The sequence below is a fragment of the Nomascus leucogenys genome, chromosome 8 (assembly GCF_006542625.1).
Source record: "Nomascus leucogenys isolate Asia chromosome 8, Asia_NLE_v1, whole genome shotgun sequence".
Taxonomy (NCBI): domain Eukaryota; kingdom Metazoa; phylum Chordata; class Mammalia; order Primates; family Hylobatidae; genus Nomascus; species Nomascus leucogenys.
In genome coordinates this window covers 20,254,986-20,272,899 of record NC_044388.1, presented here as the reverse complement: position 1 = coordinate 20,272,899, position 17,914 = coordinate 20,254,986, and the positions used below count along the sequence as shown (strand labels likewise).

Sequence of the window (17,914 nt, the reverse complement as noted above, 5' to 3'; positions counted from 1 at the left end):
TCTATATGCTGGAATTCCTCTTCCTTCAGAACTCCACGTGGCTGAATTCCTCTCTTCAGTCATTTCTCAACCCATATGTGATCCTCTAAGAGACGCCTTCCCTGATTTCTTCATGTCTTAGGTAAGTTAACCCTCCCTTAATCACAGTGTAGTCACTCAGTCAAGTCACCTGTTTTATCTCCTTGCTAGCACTTATTACTGTGGGAAATAATACAATCTAGTTATCTGCCCTCCCCAGAGAATGTGAACTCCCTGTAGTAAGAGATATTTCTGCTAACTCATCCCTGCATCCCAGTTCTCGAGAATGGTGGTGGCAGTGGTAAAGGTAGCGGTGATGGTGGACGTGGTGGTTCCTTCACTTCACTAGTAGTGAAGGTAGTGGTGGCGATGGTGGTGGTGGTGGAGGTGGAAGTGATGGCAGTGGTGGTGGTGGAGGTGGAAGTGATGGCAGTGGTGGTGGTGATCATACCAGTGGTGATGGTGTTCATGGAGATAATAGTGGTGGTGGTCATGGGATGTGGTAGGGAAATTGGTCAGAAGCATTCTTCAGACAGAGGGAACAGCATATGGAAAGCTTTTGAAGTCAATGACCTTGTAAGCCTTGTTTAGAATTTTGATCTTTTGTTCACTAAAAGAAAACGATGCTGTCTACATCCATCATGACTACCTCTATCCTAACTAATGTGCTTGACAATGTAAAAAGTACCTTTCTCTCTCTGGGCCAGTGGTTTATACTAATCTTCACACATTTTCTCTCTCCATAGTTCCCTTCCCCATATCCTGTCAGAAAGATTCACTTGCTGACCTCGTGTTCCTGGTGGATGAGTCACTTGGGACCAGAGGAAATTTAAGGCATCTTCAGACCTTCCTTGAGAACATTACCAGCTCCATGGATGTGAAGGAAAATTGCATGCAACTTGGACTGATGAGTTACAGCAATAGTGCCAAGACTATTTCATTTCTTAAATCAAGCACAACCCAATCTGAATTTCAGCAGCAAATCCAGAATATTTCCATCCAAGTTGGGAAATCCAATACAGGGGCTGCCATTGATCAGATGAGAAGAGACGGCTTCTCAGAGTCATATGGCAGCAGAAGAGCACAAGGAGTGCCTCAGATTGCAGTCCTGGTCACCCACAGACCATCAGATGATGAGGTGCATGATGCTGCGCTGAACCTTCGGCTGGAGGATGTAACCGTGTTTGCCTTGAGCATCCAAGGGGCTAACAATACCCAGTTAGAAGAAATAGTGTCTTACCCTCCAGAACAGACAATTTCCATGCTGAAGTCCTATGCAGACTTAGAAACTTATAGTACAAAGTTCCTGAAAAAGCTCCAGAATGAAATATGGTCCCAAATTTCTACTTATGCTGAACAAAGGAATCTTGATAAAACTGGTATGTTTTTAAAAATACTTTTCTAATTATAAAAGTAATATAAGTGGTTACCTAGGACTAGGGTGGGAGTGAGGATCAACTGTAATTGGATAAAGGAACTTTCAGGAGTTGTGGGAATGTTCTAAAGCTGGATTTTGGTGATGCCCGTACAACTTCAAACATTTGCCAAAAATCATTGAACAATACACTTACAAGAGGTCAATTTTATAACATGTAAATCACACCTCAATAAAATGTAAAATATATGTTAATTATAAAATATTGTAATAGTATGGCTTGACATACAGAAGAAAATAGAATCACCTGTAATTCTATCTTCAGATGAAGCCATTAATACTTTTTCTGTTGTCTTTAGTCTCTTCTGTCCCTCTCTCTTTCTCTCCCTCCCTTCTCCCATCCTTCACCCCTCTCTCCCTCTCTGTCTTCCTTTCATTCATGCACATACAGACAAATACAGAGTTTTTAAAAATGATATCACATTGTATATATCAGTGCTGTCCAACAGCCCTTTCTATGATGCTGGAAATGTTCTTTATCTGCACTGTCCACTAGGTCAGCCACCAGCCACATGTGGCTACTGAGCACTTGAAATGTGGCTAGTGTGATGGAGGAACTGAATTTTAAATGTCATGTAGTTTTAATTCATTTTAATAGCCAGGTGTGTCTAGTGGCTGTCATATTGAACAGTATAGGCATAGACAATTGGGTAACTTTTATTAGTTACAACTATATTTGGGTGTGACCAACAGAAGAAACCAAAATTCAGTGATTGAAACAGGGTAAGATTATTTTTTCTGTTTCACAAATAAGTCCAGAGGTAGGTAGACTGAGCTAGTCTGATTCACCCCAGTGTCAGAGACCCTGTCTTTTTCCACATTATTTTTTGCTGTTCGTGGTCTTAATTCCTAGGATCGTTGTCCAAAATAATGGCTCCAGGCATCACCCTTACATCCAGAAAGCAAGAAAGACAAAAGGGAAGAAAAAGGGCCAGGCCTCTTCACCTTTTCTTCAAGGATGCTCCCAAAAGTTATATGTGCCATTTCTGCTTACATCCCATTGGCTAGCACTTGGTCACATGCCACACCTAAGTTATAAAAATGGGAGCTGGGAAATGTGACCTTTATTTGGGGAAGCCAAGCACCTAGGTTAAAACTGGTGGTTCAATTGGTGTAGAAGAAGGAGAAAATGGATATTGGAGATAACTAGTAATATCTGCCTTATCCACTTTTCCATCAACTTGATATTATGATCTTTTGTCTGTTTCCTTAAATATTCTTTTGAAACATTCCTTTAGGTTGAGAAAAATATTCCGTATAATGGATATACCATATTTTTTAAAACATATCTTAAGTTGTTGGATATATAGGCCAATGTTTTGTTTTTATAAAAGTCTTGCAGGGACATTCTTTTACCTGTATTTTTATGCACAATCATGGTTATTTTCTGACATTTTGATCCTGTCTATTTTTTTCTTCTATCATTCCAGTGAAGGATCTCCTAGTTAAGATTTTTGTGAATCTGCTGTAGTTTTACTGAGCTCTTTTCAAAGGTACATGCCAAGAGATACTTAATATGACTTTGAGCTTATCTAATTCTGAGATATCTGCTGTCTTCACATGTTTTCTCTGTGGAGAAAATGCTTCCAGGCAATTGAAACTGGAATTTGGCAGCACACAACATGGAAAGGAATTTTAATGTTCCAGTGATATTAAAGGCTAATTTTAAACTCAGACCAGCTTCAATCTAATACTGTTATTAGGGCATAGGAGGGATATGTGGCATAGTCTCTTTCAGGAGTTTGCAATGATGCCACAAAAAATTATTATTGTCATTATAGAAGTTGTAAGTGGGAAGATATGGGACCAAAGCTAGGGCACAAGGCCTCACTATGTAACTCCTTAGTAATCCAGTTGTTTTAAAATGTTGGTACCTAAGTTGGGCTCCTCAGAAGCAGATGCCCGGCAAAAATTCACATGAAATTGATATATTAGGAAGTGTAACCAGAAAAAAAAGCGGAGATTGGTAGGAAAATGAGGAAATGGGAACAGGAAGGAAAGGACAATAAGAAAAGTCCTATGGATAGTAATGTTGGCTCAATTCCATGGTGTCATTCTAGAGATAGTGTATATCAAACATCAGAGTTGTCCCAGGCAAGGAAAACAAACAAACAACAACAACAAAAAACACAAAAAAACGTAACTAGAGAATTTACATTTAAGCACATGCAGGGAATGTAAATTTCTGGACACTCCTGGTTCAAGTGCCAGGCCAAGAAGTTTCCAGAAACTCAGGGGCAGCTCACCTACAGATAGAGCATTTGCTATTGGGAGTGAAAGCAAAGCACTAGCAGCCAGTTTGCATAAAAATTGTAAGAGATTTGAGAAAATACAGGCAAAAACACCAATAGTGTCTGTTTTAAACTTAATTAGAGTCTTTTGAGGAGCTTGTTAATAATTCAGTTGCCCAAGCATCACTCTAAAACTACTGAATTGGTCTCTGAGGGTAGGGCCTGGGCCCATGCATTTTAGTGAGCTCCCTAATGAATTCAGGCTAGCAACATTTAAGACCTACTACCTTAGTGAAGTTTCTGTGGTCTAGAGTGTGGTGGCCAGCTTCGCAATTTCAGAATGATCAACGCTCAGAGAAACAATCTATATCTGGCTTAGTCCCTGCTATATCTACTACATCTGGCACATAGTAAGTGTTCAGTTTTTATTCCATAAAACTTCATTAAATCAAGGCAAAATTCACATTAACCAAACTCAAGCGACTGATGTATAGAAAAAGAATGACAATTATCTATGTAAAAATGAGAGCTATCAATGCCCAGGGGCTTGGACATTCACATCTTCCAAGTGGTACATTCTGTCCCTATAGACATGCCAAATTAGAAGCTAAATTGTAATCAAAACTCTGCTTGGGGTTGTGGAATCAGAACAAGAGAGTTACTGTAGTTTTATAATTGAAATGTTTAGTAGCATCCAATTGGGCAGATGTTTCTACTTTAAAATCAAATGCATACATCTATATTTATATATGTATCTGTATATATGAATGCACAGGTGAGGCCTTGAGCCAAGGGACACATTCTTTGGCACTGTTTAATTGAAATTTTGTAGTGATAGGAATATTCTGTATCTATGCTAATAGGGTAGCTGCTAGTTATATGGAACTGTTAAGCACTTGAAATGTAGCTAGTGTACTCAAGGAGATGACTTTTAATTTTATTTAATGTTGGATAGTTTAGATTTACATTTTAATAGCAGCATGTGACTAGTGGCTAGTGTATTGGATAGCACAGCCCTAGGCAGGGACGAATGGGCATTACTACAGTTACCTACTCACCTTTTTCTCTCTCTCATTGCTGATCACCACTACCTTTCTTTTGCTGAACATTTAATTCTTCTTTATTAGATATATAAATTAATGCATTCCAGTTACTTTCAAGTTTTGTTGGCCTGGGATCAACCCTGTCTTTTGCAGATAACCGCTTGTCTTTGCCCTAATGCTTTATGTATTGATTTTATAGTTCATTTCTCAGGGTCAGACTTCTTTTCAGTATATCTGATTTCCTAAGGAGCAACTGCCGTGGGCTGAAGTAGTGTCAGTAGCTATAAATTACCTAAGAGCTGTCAAGAAAACCAGATAATGACACACTCAACCCCAAATTTTGAAAATATGTTCTTTCTCTTACCCAGTTTCTGTGAATGTCTACATAAAGTAGTAAATAGACTACTAAGAAAGCAAAAGTAGTTTTTCATAGATTCAGCTTAACAAAGGAAGGAACATTGAGAAGTCTTTTATTAAAAAAAACAAATTGAACTCCTATGATGTGCCAGGCCTACTGGGCAGAAGCAGAAAAATAAACAGTCTTCATCCTCATGGATTACATTCTGTGGTAAGAAACAGGCCATGCTCATGAACAAATGAAGAAGGTAACTTCAGAAAGTAACATAAAGAAAATAAACACTGTAAGAAGATAAACAATAACAGGTATGCTTTAGATAAGGGAAAGAGAAGACCTTTTTTAAGAGATGACTTGATGACATCCATGATGAGAAGGAAGCAGCCATGTGGATATTTGGGGGAAGGAATATTTCAAGAAGAGAGGAGGGCACATGCAAAGACCCAGGGACACGTTCTAAAAACAGAATGAAGCCCAATGTGGTTGGAACTCAGTGAGGGAGACAAAGAATTGCTGGAAATAGGGTCAGAGAGAAAAGCAGGAGACAAGATAAGGCCAAGTTTTAGTTTTTAAGTTCCAAATGCAATGATAGATCATTTAAGAGGAAGAATAATGTGATCTAAGTTTATATTTAAATATCTTGTTCTAGTTGCTCTGGGAAGAAGAGATTATTGGTGAAGTAAGAATAGAAGGTCGTCAATCCCATGCCTTTTTTCAAGAAATGATAGGACATAAACTGTCCAAGAAGGCAGGTGTCAATGCTAGAATAACTATTTAACTTGGAGCCTGGAGTCTCGGGAATTTGATCTTTACTCTTTAATTTACTGGTTATATGACCTTAGACAAACCACTACATTTTGCCCTGTTTCAATTTTCTCACAAGGTTGTTGTAAATTTCAAAGGAGAAAATGGGCATGACTGTGCTTAATGAAGTGTGCAGGCTCTATGCAAAAACGAAGTCTTCATTCTTTAGAAATGCCTCAGCTTCATGTTCCTTCACAAACCCTCTTGCAAAGTTCTCTCTGGGTTCTCTAATTTACAGAGAATGCACTTTTTTTTTCCAGGCTGTGTGGATACAAAAGAGGCTGATATCCATTTCCTCATTGATGGCTCAAGCAGCATCCAGGAGAAACAGTTTGAGCAAATCAAGAGATTTATGTTGGAAGTGACAGAAATGTTTAGCATTGGCCCAGACAAAGTCCGAGTTGGAGTTGTGCAGTATTCAGATGACACAGAAGTGGAATTTTATATCACTGACTATTCTAATGACATTGACCTAAGAAAGGCTATTTTGAACATTAAGCAGATAACTGGTGGAACTTATACTGGGAGAGCTCTGGATTACATACTGCAAATAATAAAAAATGGAATGAAGGATAGAATGAGCAAGGTTCCCTGTTACCTCATCGTGTTGACTGATGGGATGTCCGCAGACAGAGTCGTGGAACCTGCTAAGAGACTAAGGGCTGAGCAAATCACCATTCATGCAGTTGGCATTGGGGCAGCTAATAAAATAGAACTGCAAGAAATTGCTGGGAAAGAAGAAAGGGTTAGCTTTGGGCAGAACTTTGATGCTTTGAAAAGCATAAAAAATGAAGTCGTTCGTGAAATCTGCACTGAAAAAGGTAAGCAACACAAAAAAGGCTTTATTCTCCACATTTCATCAATTGCTTTAGGCAGATTAATGGCCAGGCTGAGACAAGGCCTGATGTGACCAGTTGTCCAGATAACATTTTGCTAGCTTCCTTTATTAACATGGAGGGATTCAGCCCCTCACTTTTAAACCAAATGCCAAGACCGGAGAATCTCTCTATAACCAGTTGCCCCAAGACCATCTTGGAAGTCATAAGTGGGAAGGTTGCTAAGAATGTTGGGGCCTTGACAAAGCCCACTGCTCTGGAGTGAGAAAGATTCTATTCTGCATGTGAGGTGTGTGTGTGTGTGTGTGTGTGTGTGTGTGTGTGTGTATGTGCATACACAGGTAAGTACAGGGGAAGTACAGTGTTTGTGTGTGTACAGGTGGGTACAGTGGAAGGAAAATGGACTCTGGCTCTAGATAGCTTAGGGTTTGACTCACATACTTCCACTTGAGCCTGGAACATTGTCATTTATAAAATGAGGATAATACCTACATCAGAGAATTCTTATAAGTTGAGCATCATAAATGCCAACCATTATTTTTATATTAAATGCATATCAAGTATATATGTAATAATTGTTCATTTTTATTTACAACAAAAACACATACTTGCATTTTTGTTCTAATTAGAGATTAAGTACCAAAAGTTAGGAGAAACAATTTGCAAATTTCTGTATCTGGTTGTTTTTTTATTTCTATTATTAATAATGGCCACTTACACCACTTACTAGTTCAAGATGGCATGTGTTGATTGCCAGTATTAGCACATGAAAATATTGCCTGCTGAGAAGCACATTAGTTTACTGGTAAAGAGGAAAGATGCTAGAGTCAGGGTCAAGGTTCACACCCTAGCTTTACCACTGATTAGCCATGACCTTGAGTAAGTTACTGTCTACTTGCCTTGGTTTCCTTGTTTGTAGGCTTATTGTGAAGCTTAGTGGTGATAACACACGTGGAGCAGTTAGAGGAGTGCCTGGAACATAGGAAGAGCTACATAAAAGTTAGCTGTTGCAGAAGGTGGCTAAGGTGTTCACCAATGAGGAAAGGAAGAGAATTCTCACTTATTTGAACTTACTAAAGTGAAAACATGTTTGAATTTTCTCTGAGCCACTAAAAAACAAAAATAAAAAATAAGTAAGCAAATAAATAGCATTAACAACAAAATCCTAAGTAAGTAACAATTTTGTTCATTTTTCTCCCTGTTATGGACAGTAACAGAGTTGGGTCTTTAGGGTGTCTTAGAAAGAGTGCAAGAATAAAAGATTCCCCAATGTTTCCTGGAGTTGATGCTAAGAAAAGTAAAAGGATTCCAGGAAGCATAAAGTAGGTTGTATCTCAGATCCTTTCAAGGGAGAAGGTCCTGGACGAATCTAGGGAGGTACAGTACATCCCTTGCACTTCAGGTAGTTGCAGCTGAAGTAGTCAGCCTGAGCACTGGCATGCCTGGAGGAGGAGATAAGTTGTGGACAAGGAAATGAGTCATAAAATGGCTAACAGAGAAGCAGGAAAACAAAGGAGCCAAAGCTTGCGGAGCTAGAAAAACACTAAGGAGTCTCAGAGCAGATGCAGACGGAGTGAGGCACAGTTTATTAGTACGGTGCAGGTTAAGCTGCAATAGCAAAAAGACCCCAGACTACACAGTACAGAATATTATTTTTCTCTTGCATAATAGTTTAGGGTGAATAGTCCAGGTCTAGTAGAGAGGCTGTTCCATCCTCAACACATAGCTTCCATCTTTAAGTCAAAACTGAAGATCCAGTTCTTATCACCTTCCATCCATGGAAAGGGAGAAAGGACCAAGGGAGCCTACCACACTCAACTGTTTTAATGGTAAGACCCAGAAGTGGCCAGATCACTTTTGCTCATATCTTTTGGTTAAAACTTAGACACAAGGCCACAGCTAGCTTCAAGGAAGGCTGGGAAATACAATCTTTAGATGGGCAATCATCTGCCTGTCTAAAATTTTATTAACATAGAAGGATGGAAAGATAGATAGATATTCAGGGACATTAAGTAGTTTCTGTCACAAATAGATACCAGGAGGTAGATCCTGTGAATACTAAACTGTATGTAAAAGCCTATTTCTTTTATATGTGTTACATGGAAGAGAATCTTTCACACTTCACTACAGTGGTCAAGGCCACTCTGTCAAGGCCACAAACGTCTTCAGCAATTTCTCCTGTCATTGACTTTCAAGATGGTTCCACGGCAGCTTGAATCTTAAAATGGTGGTGTAGTCCTCCTAATGGATCAGAATGTGACCTTACACATTTATTAAGTAATAGTTAACATCTTTTCATTTTTTAAATATATGGCTGATGCTGTGTTTATTTTCAAGAAGTATGGGATAGACTTCAGAGTGTTGAGGGAGAAACTGTAAGAGGATGGCAGAGATTACAGATAGACAAAAGGGATTAAGACTAAAAAGATACATGCTAAAGACAATATATTTGCATATTATATATATACACAACATATGTATCATGAATTAATAATATTGTTTTTAATAGATTATAGAAATTGGTTTTATATATGTACATATGTCTATATTATACATAGAACAATGAACATACATATGTGTGTATATATGTGTGTATATATATATATGTATGTCTGTAGGTTCATTTCCAATCAGTAGGCTGTCTACAAATGTTATGTATAAAGGAACAGTCCATGTTGAATGAGTATGTGCTTACTGAAGCACTTATCTCTAGTAAAAACTTTTTCTCCAATTTCTAATATTGATTTATAATGTTTATGAAATCACTTAGAATTATCCCAGAAAATAATGCTATTTAAAAATTATTTGAAATTGTGTTTCTCCAGAATATACATAAAACCCTGGAGTGTTAGTACTATGAGTGCAAGGAATCGATTGCTTTGGCTCTGTTTCCTTTTTTGTATCACTACTGCATCCTTAACACATGGCCGGATGCTTGGCATTTTATACAACTCAAAATTATGATTGAATGAATGAATGAAAGAAATATGAATAAATGAGTTATGCATTCATGCATGCATGAATAAATACACATTTTGGAAGTTGCATTTCTGATTCAGGGTTCTAGTCAACCAGCTTCTACTAAAGAAGCAAATACAATTTTCAAACATAACAACAGTTGCTTGAGTTAATTTTCAATGTTTTCTCATTAATGCATTTGTTTCTGCCTTAATGTTACTTCATGAGAACTTTTCCAACCTGGTTATTTCTGGTCTTTTATTTTTATAACATGCAGGATGTGAAGACATGAAGGCTGACATCATGTTTCTGGTGGACAGTTCTTGGAGTATAGGAAATGAAAATTTTAGGAAAATGAAAATCTTCATGAAAAACCTGTTAACTAAGATTCAAATTGGTGCAGACAAAACTCAGATTGGTGTTGTTCAGTTCAGCGATAAAACTAAGGAAGAGTTCCAGCTTAATAGATACTTTACACAGCCAGAAATTTCTGATGCAATAGATAGAATGTCTCTCATCAATGAAGGCACTTTAACTGGAAAAGCACTAAATTTTGTAGGTCAATACTTCACCCACTCCAAGGGGGCCCGTTTGGGGGCCAAAAAATTTCTCATCCTCATCACAGATGGAGTAGCGCAGGATGATGTGAGAGATCCTGCTAGAATTCTTCGGGGCAAAGATGTGACCATCTTCTCTGTAGGAGTATACAATGCCAATAGATCTCAGCTAGAAGAGATCAGTGGGGATGGCAGCCTAGTTTTTCATGTTGAGAACTTCGATCATCTAAAGGCACTAGAAAGGAAACTTGTCTTTCGTGTGTGTGCTCTCCATGGTAAGTGCCCCTGTTACCTGTCAGGACTAAAGGATGTGAGCTGTTGACTTTATAATGAAAAACAGTGAATGGCACTCTGGCCCTGGCCTCCACCTGGACTTCAGTGTTAAGTTTTGGTCTTCTTTATGTAATATTAAAATGCCTGTGACCTCCAGGAATGTTTTGGACTAACAATTTTGGCATATAGTTTGGCACAAGTTAGTATGGCATTGGTGACTTCAAATATATTCCAAAAAGATCCCAGAATTTTACTATTTTACTTTAAACTTCCAAATCTTTAATACCCACATACCTGGATTTTCCAGAGCCAGTTTTTAATCCCAAATGATTTTCTAGAATTGTTTCTTGGCTATCTATGGCCATTGTTAAGCAGAAAATAACTAGAAATACAAATTCATCTTTCTTTTAGTTAAATTATATCTAGTATCCTAAGCACCACCCACCAAGAAAACCCTGGGTACTTTAAAGATAGTTTATTTTCTTTACTTCACATTATTATTCTATCAACCTCTATCAACTGGGTATTTTATATTTGCCTGTTCATGTATCCATCCCTTTGAAAAATTGTAATTTGTCACTTTTCTGATTACTTGGGGGTCATCATTTTATTCTTACAAATTGTAGTGCTTTTAAAATTGTTATTGTGCAACCTTCAGTTTGAGCCTATCAATTTTAATGTCTTTTGAATGAGAGCTTTCTCTCAATCCACACATAGACTAAAACACCTATGTTTTTAAATCTATCGTGTGCTATTTTCTGTGTTTTGGATACAACTAAGAGAACAAACCAAATAAGTTTGTTTTATGTTGTTCCTCTGGCAACATAGAGATTTTCATTGGACTTTATTCATCAAAATTATGCATGTGGAATTTTCAGAAACTTAACATAATATCTTATAAACGCTTAAGTGTTAGGTGATAATTCTAAAGTTTCCTTGGTAACAGCTTAATTGGAATTTTTTTCTTCCCCCGAAGGTGGCAGTGATTCCAAAACTCTTGGTAATGTTGAGAGGTGTACCTAAAGGCTATAGCTTCAACTTTGAAACCTGCAAGGCTCTTCTTGGCATTTCTTCATTTTGATTAATGTAAATGTGGAGACCCTGTCTACAGTATAACCTGAAATTCAGCTGACTCATGCATTAGATTGTCTCCTAAGTATCAGGTCATGACTAGTCACCAGTTCTCAGTGGGTCATTGACCAAGGTTTTTAACAGATACAGCCTGGGGACATTCACAGTGTCAGAAAATTAAAAATTTGAGACTTTATTATTAGAAATAAGATTTGACAATTAGCTAGGCAGGCGGAAAGTGGAGAAAGCAAATCTTTGGAATACATGTGCATAAGTTATTGAGGGAAGGAAAAGAGTGGGGAAAGAGTCCACACTTTGGAAAGCCAGCCAGAACAGTCACTTGTCTTATAATGCGGAGGAGGGTTTGGGGTCAGGGAAAAGGTGATAGGAGTTTTTGCTCCCCTCCTACCTGGGGCTACTCCCTTCTGAATTCTAATTCAAAAGGTCAGGAGAAAAAGCATAAATAACTGCAGAGAGACATGATAAACAGGGATGGTTTGCATACCCGAGGGTCCAAAGATACCTGGAGCCAGAGGGAATAGGGTAAAACCACCAACTTATACAGTGAGCTCCCGAGCCTTTTAAAATAGCAGGCCAGTTTGGCAAACATCAATATGTCTCGCCATTACATTGGCATTGAACTAGCTTCTAACATTGCCTTTCAGTTGAAAGCCTGCTTAGCAAAAGACATTATATGTCCTAATGAGATATAGCAAAATAGAGTGTTGTGGCATAAGGACCACCAATCCTGGAGTGATATAGATAGGGTACAAATGTCCTTGGAGTCATGATGTAGGCAAGTTGCACTTCTCTGAGCCTTCACTTTTTTTTTTTTTCTATAAAATGGCAGCAGCCACCTCTAAGAACTAAGTGAGATATAGTGTCTGACACATAGTAGGCTCATGGCAAATGCTAGTTCTCTTCCCTTCTCAGCACCCTGCGTAGAATGCACTGCAGAAATTTTCTGACTCCTGTTTTCATCTTCTTTCAGATTGTAAAAGGATTACACTACTAGACGTTGTGTTTGTGCTGGATCATTCAGGTAGCATAAAAAAACAATATCAAGATCACATGATTAACCTAACTATCCATTTGGTGAAGAAAGCAGATGTTGGCAGGGACCGAGTTCAGTTTGGAGCCCTCAAATACTCTGACCAACCTAACATCCTTTTCTACCTTAATACATACTCAAACAGATCAGCAATAATTGAGAATCTGAGGATGCGCAGGGACACTGGAGGGAACACCTACACTGCCAAAGCTCTCAAGCACGCAAATATCCTGTTTACAGAGGAACATGGCAGCCGCATCAACCAAAATGTCAAGCAGATGCTGATTGTCATCACCGATGGGAAATCCCATGACCATGATCAGCTCAATGACACAGCATCGGAACTTAGAGACAAAGGCATCACCATCTTTGCAGTGGGTGTAGGAAAGGCCAACCAAAAGGAACTTGAGGGTATGGCAGGGAATAAAAACAATGCTATCTATGTAGATAATTTTGACAAACTGAAAGATGTTTTCACACTTGTTCAAGAAAGTATGTGTACTGAAGCATCAGAAGGTAAGTTGTTACCTTTAAAGTTTCTATGGGGGCAGCAATAAAAGTTTAAACAAAAAGTAAATCATAAGTCTCAGGTCTCCGATTACCTGGATGTTATGGACTGAACATTTGTCTGCTCACGCTATCAGTTTTCTCATCTCTAAAAGAAATGGGTTGATTGAACAAGATCCCAAAGTTTCCTTCCCACCACAGCATGCACTGAATAGATTATACGGGAAAGTTCCAGATGCATTCCCTGGCATTTTACTACTCTGTTGCCTTTTTCTGGCAGAAAAGAATTCTTCTTAGGGTCATATTCACCTTACCCCAAGTAATGGCTGCTCATGGTGCTCCATTTGGTTAATGGCCTCAATGCAGCCACTGGACATCAGTTTCAGGTCAAACTCAAACGGAAAGTTTCATAGTTTAAATGGATAGACTTTTGCCTTCAAAGATCCAGGGCCCTCTAAATGAGATCATAGGCATTCTAGAGAGACATCAAAATTCAAGTGGCCTGATGTGCTTTTCTGGGTAAGTGCCACCAGTGCAGAGGGCAGGATATGAGAGTTGAATGTGGGGTAATGGAAGCTGGCTGAGAGAAACAGGGAGGGAAGGGAACTGAGATGATTACCGGCTACCTTTGGGGTTGGTAGGCTGGAGACATCACATTTGAGTGAGGACAGGGTGAGATTTGCCACTTATGGTCTCAAAAGCAGGAGAGACTGATAAGTCACCTAGGAAGGGCTGCTGTGCCTACTTGGAAGGTCCGAATTCTTGTGGTTTGTGTATTGGCCCAGTCCTCCCAATCTGGCAAATGAAACAATCAACTCTCAAATTTCCTTTCTTCTTCGCTTCCTTCCTCCCTCCTTCCTCTTGTTTCTTTCCTCCTTTATTCCTTCCTTTCTACCAATAGGAAGCTCACTTTTGTAACTAATATAAATCATGTTTCTAAGACTGACATTAACCCACTTCCATGTCTGTAACTTGTCCAACTCCAAACAAAACCTCCCCTCAAATCCTGTGTCAGATCAGCATTTGCTTGGCTAAACAAAACTGTGCCTGACCACCATAGCTTTACCTTACTTAAGTAAGCAATTGATTCATCTTGTTGGTTTCAGATATTGAATGATGGTATCATCTTTATCCAGGGAAAATTATGATTTTTCCCAAGGCAGCAGGACCACCCCAGTTCTTCTGCCTGTTCCATCCTCTCCCTGGACTCTCACTCTGAAGCGTGGGCTCCCCTCCCTCGGTCCTGACACACCTGCCAGTCCACTTAACACTGAATGTTCTTTGTCCTACACACTGGATGTGGTCACTCTTCTGCTTAGTGTTTTGTGTGTGTGTGTGTGTGTGTGTGTGTGTGTGTTTTGGAGGCCTCCCTGTGCCCTTGGGGCAATTTCCAAACTCCTGAGCTCTATCTAGCCCCTGCCCACCTCGCCAACCTCATCGATCACCTCTCCCCTCTTCACAATCTACCCTGTCCTTCTGAAATTCCTCCACATCTTTGTGCACACTATCCTGCCCAACACTGCGCCTGCCTACATCTCACTTTTCTGTCAAATTTCAGTCTTTGTTTGCTAGTTTCCTGGCCCAAAACCTGACCCCATGTCCCCACTGTGTCCCCCACCTCTCACTCCTTCTATTTTCCAGGTGGTAGCACTTGACACATATTTGCTGTTTTCCTATCTGTATGTATCACAAGACTACAAGCTCCGCAGGCAGGCTTAATCTCGTTTGTTTGGGGTGTCCTCCAAAACTAGTGCATTACTAAGACTACAGTATTTTCCTATGAATGTGGAGGCTGTTTTATTCTCATTTCCCATGCCTACATTTTTGAGGTAGTGCTGAGATGGAGTCTGGGATGCAAGATGTTTATTAGGGATCCACACCTATAAAATAAATGGGGAAAGCAAGATGGACCAAATAACTCAAATAGTGACATAGGCTAAACAAACTCCAAACCTAGCAGAGAGCTCTGAAGCAAATATCGCCCATGAGAGCTGTCCAGCATCAGCCTGAAATGGCTGGGACTAAGGGAGAACTCCCTTCCCACTTAGTTCCTGGATGTGGCGGCCCTGGGAAGGGCATGACCTTTGGCAAGTCATCTCTCTGTAGTGAGACAGACCCTGAAAGTGCTGACAGCTAGAAGCTGTCTACCGCCTGCCCATACTCCCATAGCTGGGGAGTAAGTTCTTCTTTACAGATCTATCCGGGCAGCCCATCTTTGTGTCTGCCACACCACCCTTACAAGGAATTGTGTGACCGTGGGTAACCTACTGTCTCAATTACCTTTAGTAATCACCATAGTGCTGCTGCTACCACAGCCATTGAGTTTGGTTGGAAATGAGTATAGAAAGTCGCCCTTCGATTTTGGGACATTTCAGATTGGACTTCAGGGAGCTGACCTTATGCTCTATTTACTAGCCATTCACACTTCTTCTGAGAAGTTCTAAGTTGAGTCATGATAATTTTAAAAAGCATTGCAGCAGAAAAAAAGTGTTAAATTTAAGAGTAAAAAGGATCTAGAGGTCCAGATACCAGCTCCACTCCATAGTAACTGTGTGCTCTTAGGCGAGTCACTTAACCTCTGAATTTTATTTCTATATTTGTAAAATTAGAATAATTAGTCATAAGGTGGTTGTGAATATTAATGTTGTTATTGTATGCCAAAAGCATTTTTAAAATGCTACTCCTCAATATGAATGTAAAGTGATAACATGAATAGTAATAGGAGTACTAATAATAGTACAGTAAGTAAGTGCTATTATCTTGATGGGGTAAATGTCCCAATCTTGGTGTTTTGAAGAGACGTCTACCCTTTGTAATCACCTTTTAATGAGTACATGAAATTTATTCAAACTTCTTACTTTCTTTCTCTGATTAGCTTTCAGTGTCTTTTCAAATGGATTGTATAAATAATTAAACTTTGAAAAAAACTCTATTATCTTTCCTCCTCTTGCTATTTTTTCTTCTTTTTGAGGATCAATCAGTGATTCGCTTGTTAACTTATCTCAATTTGCTAATGTAAAGCAATTGAAGTATTTAGTAAAGCAATTTAAGTATATGAGGAAAGGAAAAATTTAGAATAATTCATGAGGAAAATAATTTATTCTTTTTTCTATTGCAGTCTGTAATCTTCAGGAAGCTGATGTGATTTTCCTTTGCGATGGCTCTGACAGGGTATCTAATTCAGATTTTGTAACCATGACAACTTTCTTGTCAGACTTAATTGATAATTTTGACATTCAGTCTCAAAGAATGAAAATTGGTATGGCTCAATTTGGAAGCAACTACCAGAGTATTATTGAGTTGAAAAACTCTCTGACTAAAACCCAGTGGAAGACTCAAATTCAGAACATCTCCAAGAGCGGTGGATTTCCGAGAATTGACTTTGCCCTTAGAAAAGTGAACGATATGTTTAATCTACATGCTGGTGGGAGAAGAAATGCTGGTGTCCCCCAAACTTTGGTTGTTATCACATCTGGAGATTCTCGCTATAATGTGGCAGATGCAGTAAAAACCCTGAAGGAACTTGGAATTTGTGTCCTGGTTTTGGGCATAGGAGATGTTTATAAGGAACAGCTTCTGCCAATAACAGGCAATTCTGAAAAAATAATCACTTTTCAAGACTTTGATAAATTAAAGAATGTGGATGTGAAAAAAAGAATTGTCCGTGAAATCTGCCAGAGCTGTGGGAAAACCAGTAAGTGCTCCTTGTTTGGTTTTCTTCCATGGAAACTTCTCATTTCTCCATTTCCCAAGAGTGTGTTATGGGCTAGCTCTAGCAAAGCATATACTTAGAACATATATTTAGTGAGAATATCTCACTTATTGTTCAGTGAGAAGAGATTTCTCTGCTTCCAGGAAGTTTGGATAACTCAGCCTCCCTCAAAGACAAGGAAAGGGTGCAGAGGCTAGAGGGGACCCCTGGGTTGTGTCCTCTGGTCAGCCCTGTTCCCTCATGGCAATCCAGTGTTTATTCTCCTTTTAACACCTGGATCTCTCTCTCCTATTTCTGTCCTCCTAGTAAATGCCCTGCGTCCAGTAGAAAATAAGTAAAATAAACATTTGCTGATTGGAAGTTTTACTATTGTACCTTTGTTAAGCCATCTTGTAAGGGACTTGTGTGTGTGTGTGTGTGTGTGTTTGTGTGTGTGTGTGTGTACAGTGTATTTTTCTTCTTTTAATGATTACATTCATATAATCATAGCCTACTAAAGATCTGAATTGTCCTTAGAGGTTATTTAATCCAGAGGTCACAAAAGCACATGGCTGCAAAGGCCAGGTGGATAGTGGAGATGAGTCAAGTGAGCAGAGTATGAGGACAGTGAACTGAAAAACAATGATGCATCTCACAGGAATGCCACTATTCAGCTCCAGCTGAGAGTGGCCACCGGGGACTCCGCTTCTGTAAATTTGAGGCTAGGAGTTGGGAGGACAGCATGTAAGGAAGCAATAGCGAATGATAACGGTTTGTGGAATTTACACAATGTGCAGAAATTCCTTAGAGTTCTTAATGTTTCTAGAGTTGTTATGATTGAAATCACTTCTTTCACAAAATATGATAGTCTTTCCAAACTCTCCACATCTTATATGTCCCATTTGCAGTGCTCAAGTGGAGGCAGATTACAGTGGTGGAAAGAGCCGTGGGCCTGGACTCAGAAAGCTAGAGTTCTAACTCTGGTTCAGCAGCAACAACCTCCACACATGACTCTTTCCTCATCTGTAAAATAAGCAACCTGGGCAGGATCAGAGTAACCAAATGGCAGCTTGCAGTTGCAGTT

General features: G+C 39.2%; 1 protein-coding gene across 2 annotated transcripts in view; it reads left to right on the top strand.

Moving 5' to 3' along the window:
- The window catches only part of COL6A5 (collagen type VI alpha 5 chain), a 134,692-nt gene that overhangs the window by 34,313 nt on the left and 82,465 nt on the right, over positions 1 to 17,914 (top strand). For both annotated transcript variants that reach the window (XM_003265397.2, XM_012508361.2), the window contains exons 4-8: positions 765 to 1,397; positions 6,147 to 6,707; positions 9,958 to 10,512; positions 12,573 to 13,148; positions 16,258 to 16,833. In XM_003265397.2, coding sequence (XP_003265445.2) covers positions 765 to 1,397; positions 6,147 to 6,707; positions 9,958 to 10,512; positions 12,573 to 13,148; positions 16,258 to 16,833 — 2,901 coding nt within the window. The remainder of the gene's footprint in view (positions 1 to 764; positions 1,398 to 6,146; positions 6,708 to 9,957; positions 10,513 to 12,572; positions 13,149 to 16,257; positions 16,834 to 17,914) is intronic.